General features: G+C 39.7%; 1 protein-coding gene across 7 annotated transcripts in view; it reads left to right on the top strand.

The window, feature by feature from the left end:
* The window catches only part of HIKESHI (Hikeshi, heat shock protein nuclear import factor), a 10,408-nt gene extending 5,417 nt beyond the window's left edge, over positions 1-4,991 (top strand). For 3 of the 7 annotated variants that reach the window (XM_017819685.1, XM_017819690.1, XM_017819686.1), the window contains 2 exons: positions 2,340-2,458; positions 4,758-4,991. In XM_017819685.1, coding sequence (XP_017675174.1) covers positions 2,340-2,458; positions 4,758-4,812 — 174 coding nt within the window. In that variant the 3' untranslated portion in view covers positions 4,813-4,991. Of the gene's footprint in view, positions 1-349; positions 477-1,751; positions 2,182-2,339; positions 2,459-4,757 lie in introns of those variants that run through there. The other 4 variants (XM_017819687.1, XM_017819688.1, XR_001875607.1 and 1 more) reach the window with 3 other exon arrangements.
* The last annotated feature ends 2,522 nt before the right edge of the window (positions 4,992-7,513 follow it).

The following is a 7,513-nucleotide window of genomic DNA, read 5'->3' as shown; positions in this document are numbered from 1 at the left end:
ATCTTTGGTCAGAATCACAGAATATTCTGAGTTGGAAGGCACCCAGAAAGACCATTGAGTCCAGCTCTTAAGTGAGTGGCCCATACAGGGGATTGAACTCATGGCCTCAGTGTTATTACCACCAAGTCTTAACCAACTGAGCTAATCTCAGGGTCATTTATAGATGCTGAAACTCCAGTGCATAGATTTGCAGGGATGGTCAAAAATTACTAAAAGTCAAGGCAGAGCTGGACATAGACACAAATAGATATCCAAGTGTACCACTGACCCTTGAGAAATCCTTCTGGTGTAGCTCTGCAGAACTACAGGATCATACCCTCCCCCACAGAAAGATTTTTCTTTTTTCCAGTTCTTTCTCTGTGGATCAGGCCTTGCGCTCCAACATGTGCCATTTTTTTACTCAGCCTGTTAGTTTGAACCTCTGGAAATCCACAACCAGCTCTGGCAGTTAGTTGACCGTCTAACAGCAGTTCAAGGCAAGCTAGACCTGCATGGTGGGTCATGATTTCCCTAACACTGACAGCTCTGGCATTATCTTTTAACATATCAGCAGTTGGTGAGGCTTTTCTTCAGGCCTTTTTTTCTTTCTCACTTTCCTTCCAGGTTGCTGAGGTAGACTGGTAATTGGAACAGTAATCCTGATACTGTAGCTGATGTTCTTTTGCAGTTTATATACATTATAGCTGCAAATAGGTGATGTCTCTTGGAGAAAATTACCATGACTAGGAGTTGACCAACAGCTACTTTTGTATAGTACAGTTAATTGAGCTTTTCTGGAGTTGTTAGGGGCATATAGCATCTAAATATTTCTGATTCACCAATTTGCATTAGAGCAGTAGTTAAGTCATGAAGTAATAATGTGACCACTTCAGGTCATTTGCAAGGGTGCTCATAGATTTTTCTGAAAACAGTATTTAAAGAAAAAAACCCACCTCATGATTGTATAACATTTTTACAAATGTTATTTTCAGTTAGGTAGATTTTTCTGTTAAAAGTAGCATCTTAACTGAAATCATATATTGCCTTCAAGAAATGCACTTGACCCAAAGGTTCAAGTAATAGTTATTCCTATAGAGAAAATGCATGATATCAAAGTTGAAGGAAACCTTTGAGGGAGTAGATTGCAGAGGAAGGGCATATATGACTGGGAGCATGTTTGTGAATGACTAATGGCTTTCATTTAATATTTAACATCATCTGTTTGAAACTGCTACATTATAGCAATAAGAATATCTTTTTAAAGGCAAAATCTTCTGTTGCTACCCTAAGTTAAGGAGTTGCTCTCCCATTACATTTCTAGTAAGTTTCATGAAGATTTATGATTGAATATGCCGGGTTTTAATTATGTGTAGTTATATATAAAAAAGGTTGTTTGGAAAGTAGGACAAAACTATAGAGTTCTGCATGTGAGTGGGGTGAGACTGAGGGTAGGCTCCCGGGACATCATTTCTTCTGCTCCTTTTGTCAGAGCAGGTGGAGGAGGCACACAACGCACACAGGACTGTGCCTATATTGACTCAGGTTCAGTTTTCCTGCATCATTTCACTGCATTCATTTTCTATGAAAATGGCCTGTCCTCCCATCAAAATGCATAGCTTTTTTTTTTTTAATAAAAAGAATAGGGGAAATAAGGAAGTACCGTAAACTTGTGTATTTATAGACTGGCTGGGAATGTCCTACAACCTCAACCTCTGCATATGGGACTTGCTATTTCTTGGCCTCTCTTTCACTCTTGTTTCCTTATCCTACAGTTTAGGAGTGTCCTGTGTATCTTTTTCATGTTTTCCCCTGCAAGATTTTGTGGCGAAGGATGTCGGGATAGCAGTCCTTCTGTGGTGAATGCTGAAGGAAATTGCCCTGTCACTGGAGTCTGATGAGTTGTAACGAGAGAGACTGCAGAATTTTCAGCTGGTTTAACAACTAGTGTTGTGCTGGTAGCTGGAATGGCAGCATTGACCTGGTCTGCAGGTCTTCTGATGGTTTAATTTGGCAGAGAGGGACACCTCTTGTCACTGCATCACTTCTTTTTCACAAACAGAAAATGTTCTTTCCCAAAGCTGTTTATCCAGTTGGATGAAATAGAGCAGGGAGAGGGCAAGTGGAGATACTGAAAGTGATTTATGGATACGGGATGTATCTGAGGGCAAGACTGAGAATTAAAATGCTTTGATCAATTTAAAATGGATGTCCCTGGATCTACTTTATCCACTGTCCAATTGTGTTTTAAATGACAATACTAATTTTACTTCATATAGCAATTGTGTATCTGTTAAACATTTGCACAAAAGTTCAAAATGAAAAAAATAACTTCCTTAAAATGTCTTTTTTTTTTATTTCAGTTCACTCAAAAGATGTTGGATAACTTCTATAACTTTGCTTCCTCGTTTGCTGTTACTCAGGCACAGATGACCCCAAATCCTTCTGAAGCTTTCATTCCGGCAAATGTAGTTCTGAAATGGTAATGGCAATGATCTGTAGTAGGCATTATTAAAACATCTGATTTCTAAGTGTTGAACTACTGTTCAATACTGTTGAACACTGTTCAATAATATTGTTCAAACTATTGAATGCTGCTGTACAGTGAGATGAAGCAAAAATGTTTAAAAAGTGTTTGTTCTTGGTTATCTCTAGTATAGAGAGGTCCTGTCCACTGTTTTTATATTTAATTGTCAGCTTTTTTATTAGAAAAGTGCTATACAACCTATGAATTTTTTTTGCTTCTAGAAATGTTGCCCTTGATATATGTGGATTTGCACTCAGTTACTGGTAATGCAAACGCTCTGGAGTTGTGGGAAGATGGAACACACTGATACTTGTCAATTTGTGCTTACTTGTTATATTTAGTCTCTTCCTAGACGTAGTTGCAGCATAGGTGCATTATTTAAGAATATGTGAGTGATGGAGAAATCATGTTCCTAGTTGACCTGGTTCTGTCACCAAGATCCTTGAGTGTAAATACAAGTCTCTCTGAGAGTTGTTTTCCGAGGACTGGTTAAGAAATAACTGTCTGGGAATATCCTGTGTAGTCTAGAGATAAATAGTGAACTGCAGGCAGTCCTTGAGGATGTCTGAAAATTTCCTTCCTATCAGTTTGGCTCTATTTAGCCTCTATAGTATTAACCTGAACCCTTTTTAAATCAGCATTTTAGGCTATATGAACACAGTTTTATCATTAGTACAGATCTCATAAATAAGTTAATATAAGCCATATATTTTCTTTGGAAGTGTAACTTGATGCAGATCTCCTGTGTTTAGAAGGTAACTATGCACTCCATGAACATAGATGGATAAGGTCTCTGAGAGTAGTCAGTGTGGATCAGGCTGAAATGGTTTAAACCCTTTTGAGTCTCTTCTCATTTGAGTTGGGCTAAGAACTATGAGGTGTAGGAAAGCTTTTTTTTGTTGTTGTTTTTTTTGTTTCATTGGCAGTACCTTTTGATTCCTTACATCTTAGGTTTGTGGGGATTAAAAGGGGTTTTTAAATTTTCATGTGTCAGAGCCTATAGGCTTCGTAATTTTTTTTCTTTTAGAAGGGCACAGAAATTGTATACTTGGCCTATTTCTTCACTGTGGGTCAACAGTGAATTCTGATGTTCAGTTTGTGGTTTGCTTGTTTCTGTGAGTGTGGAAAGTAAAATTAGGACAGCATGTGTGCATACATGTTTCCATTATGTGTTAGAGAATTATATTTCCTCATTTGATTTTACTAAAACATTACCATATATAAGGGATGTGGAATTTAGAATTACTTGGCGAGGATGGAAAAGTAATGGGGACTCCATTGTCTCAAGGTTTCTGTTAGAACTGCAAGGCAAATGGATGCACAGCCTGAGTGCGGAATTGCCTGCAGCCCCCTCTTCCTTACCTGGGAGCAGGGTGCACAGCCTATGAGGAAGCAATCCGGAATTGCAGGCTGTGGTCTCTGTGCCAGCCTGCTCAAGTCTGTCAGGCACGTTAGCTCATCTCCACTGTCCTAGGAACTGAGAGGTGCTAAGCTGGCTCTGCATCCTAGATGAAGAAGCGCTGAAGGAGTAGTACAGGGACATCTGAACTGGATTCAGAAGCAGTGGTGTTGCCTTGTTTTTCCCAGTATTACAGTGTATCCCTAAATGACATCATGTTTTCTTAGTTTGGTTTTACTGGGGTTTTTCTGTGAGATACCTGGCCTGATTATTAAGATGATGAGCAGCCTCATATTCACACTTGTACCTGCCCAAACTTTGATTTCGTAACCCAAGAAATATTATGCACAAAACAACTACTTTTAATTCATGGAATCATAGAATCCTTTAGGTTGGAAAAGACCTCTAAGATCGAGTCCAGCCATTCACTTAATGCTGCCAAGTCCAGCATTAAGCTACATCCGTAAGCCCACGTCTACATGTCTTTCTGCCACTGCCAGGGATGGTGACTCCACTGTTTCTCTGGGCAACCTGTTCCAGTGCTTGACAGCCCTTTCAGTGGAGAAATTTTTCCTAATATCCAATCTAAATTCACTTACAATTTTACTAAGCTTGAATGAGCCTCCTCTGGGATACTGCTTTAATGAAATACATCTGTTAAAATACACAAGTCTATCTGTGAATATTCTTGATATGGAATTGGAAAGGAGTATTTGGGATTTACTAATTTGCTGATGTGGAGTAGATGTATTTTATCATGTTCTCTGCATAGACTGATTATTTGTATCCTTAAAAAAAAACCACAACAATTTTATATGCAGCAGCTGTTATTTTGTTGGTTTTTTTTTTTTCTAGGTATGAGAACTTCCAGAGACGTCTGACACAGAACCCTCTCTTTTGGAAAACCTAAGCATAAATTCTGTCATTTGAAGTTCTTTCTGAACAGTGTTACCTGAAAGATGCATCAAGTAACTTCACTGAAGATTTTTTGGGTGGAGAGAGAACCAAACAACGATTAGTCTGAAAGACAAACTTGGAACTTTTATATTACTCTTGAACAGTATTTAAAATTAAAATCAATGAAAATTACTTGTCTGCATGTTGGTTCATTTAACTGAAGTACTTGGCTGCAACAAATCAGTGTTCTATGTGCATGCATAGAAGTATTTTTTTGAAACTGCATTTGAAGTGGAAAAAATTACAAGATAAAAAATGGCAGCACTGTGTCATAATTGTGTGGTATTTTGGGGTGCTGGAAACAAAACAAATGCAGTTTTTCCTTCTTTACCTCATTCTGAAGGGTGATCATGCGACTGAGAATATGCTGATGGTTTTCCTGCTGGTACTTGCACTGTAAATTCTTTCACTTTGTGGACAGCCAATATTCCCGTCCCCAGCTCATATAAATGGTACAACAGTATTTCCCTCTTTGGCAGTAAGACACTACTGAGTTTGATCTCGGAGTACCTGTCCTTAACTTTTCTTATATGAAAGTTTAATGAAGAGGAATCTTCAGGAACCTTGGCTATTCTTGAAGAATTATTCCCACTAATTAGACAGAGTGAAATCTTGTTTCCTTTTGAAACAGATGTGGAGTGTCTGATAATGCTGCTAGGAATGGTTATTGGCCCCAAAGGCTGTCACATCTGCTCCTAACTTCACAGGATTTTGGGGTGGTCATAGTAATTCTAAGGAGTGCAGTTTCAGCCCGTGAGATGTCTACAGCCGGATGTGCCCAGGTATCTCACAAGTGAGCTCCAGCTGGCTCTTTGGCTCACTAGACCTAGATTAGCTTGATCAGAAATACTATTTTGAAGAATGTATCCTGCTTTTGTAAGTTACTTTCTGTAACTAAGGCCCATTCCCAAACCACTGGCATGAAAATAAAAGTTTATATTGGCTTCAGTGAGTGGGACCTGAAGCCTTTAAGGGTCCAGTCAGCCTTAGGTTGACAATTGTCCAGAGAATGGAAACGCCCCTTTGATGCTTTTGAGCCTGCTTGAGGATATGTCCTGAGTTCACACCTCAGCTGAAAATGGACTCTTCCCTTGCATAATACCTGTGGAGCTCACCCGAGGGCCTCAAGGCAAAAAGGGCATGAGCTCAACCTGGGGGTCAGAAGAGGAGGAAAACAGAAGATTGATGAAACCCAGGAAAGATGTGTTAAGAACAACCTTTAGAAAGTAAAACTAATTCTATCCCAGGTAATTTACTGAACAAAGCTCAGGGTTGTTTCCCAAAAGCCATGTCACAGGCCCAAGCCCTGAAGAACTTGATCTGCTCAACTAAAGGCTTTTTTAAAGACACATTTGTACTCCATATGTTCATGGAGCAACAGCAATGAGGGAAGTTAGCAGAGGCCCAAGCTGAACTCCCTACTCAGAATGGGTCATTAGGATCATTCTGTGTGACCTGTCAAATTCTGCTGTAGGGTACTCCTTGTTGCAGTTTTCTTCAGCTCTCACTATCTGACACAGTTTGGTGAAGAACGAGCCATATAACCTACAGGTATATAAACCTAGGGGCCCTGTTTGGCTAGAGGCTGTCACTCTGAGCTGTAGTAACAAGCTACTTCTGTTCTGACCAAAACTGTATTCTGGTTATGCCATGATGCTGGTGGGATTGTTGTTTGGGCTTCATGAAGCCACAACTAGACCATGTGGGTGGGATGACTAAGTCCAGCATGAGCTCTGTGACTGTTCTTGCCTCAGCTCCAGTCATCAAGGCTGTGAAAGCAAACACGTATTTATATGGGTTTTGAATATTTCAACAGTGTGTATCAAGAACTTCTCCCACTGCTGTAGCCACTGCAGGTTGGGCAGTTGTCTGAGCTTACTGAATGTGGTACATGCTTGAGAATATCACTGGAAATTACTTTTCTTTCCTGCTGTGACTGAGCTCACAGATCAGAAATTCATGGAGGGAAAGACTCCATCCCTCTTCCATATCAGAAAGGTGCCTTTCAAAACTGCTACAGAAGTAAGAAGTGATTAATTTCTACAGGTTGTAGGGATGGCCAAACTGCTTCTCAAGCACTTTTTCTTTCTCATCTGTGAGGCACATGATTATGGTGGGTTACTGCTGAATTCCACCAGTTATGTGAGATCCCATAGTGTGATCATGAATGCTAGTGTGATGCTTGAAGAAAACAGGCATGCAGTTTATCTAAGAAAATTTATTGTAAGAAAACTCCAGGGTCTTGTAACAGCACGTTTTTGTCATTTCTAGTTCTGCCTGATCAATTTGGCATTTGGTTTCAGCCTGCTCAACATCTTTCTGTGTGGATTCAGCATCCTCGTGAGGTAAGGTCAGAGACAGGCAGAGGAAAGGAGCAGCACCTGAAAGCCTGAAGAGGAGTGGGCTCATGGACTCTCACTCCTGTGAGATCCCAGGGAAGGATCTGTTTCTATAGGTATGTAGCTCCCAACAATACTTATTACCTCAACACAGTGGTTTTAAAATGGGAGAACAATATTATATAGAAGCATCACAGTGCCCAGAGAAAAAAATAAAGTAAGCAACAAAATGCATATATTGCTGCTGGTTTACACAGAACCAGATGTGAAATTCATGGCAAATAGTCAAAATTCTAATTACGCTGAAGATTTTTT

The sequence above is a fragment of the Lepidothrix coronata genome, unplaced genomic scaffold (assembly GCF_001604755.1).
Source record: "Lepidothrix coronata isolate B3197 unplaced genomic scaffold, Lepidothrix_coronata-1.0 Scaffold76, whole genome shotgun sequence".
Lineage (NCBI taxonomy): Eukaryota > Metazoa > Chordata > Aves > Passeriformes > Pipridae > Lepidothrix > Lepidothrix coronata.
Note: the sequence above shows the minus strand (reverse complement) of the source record. Positions and strands in the feature narration are given on the sequence as shown.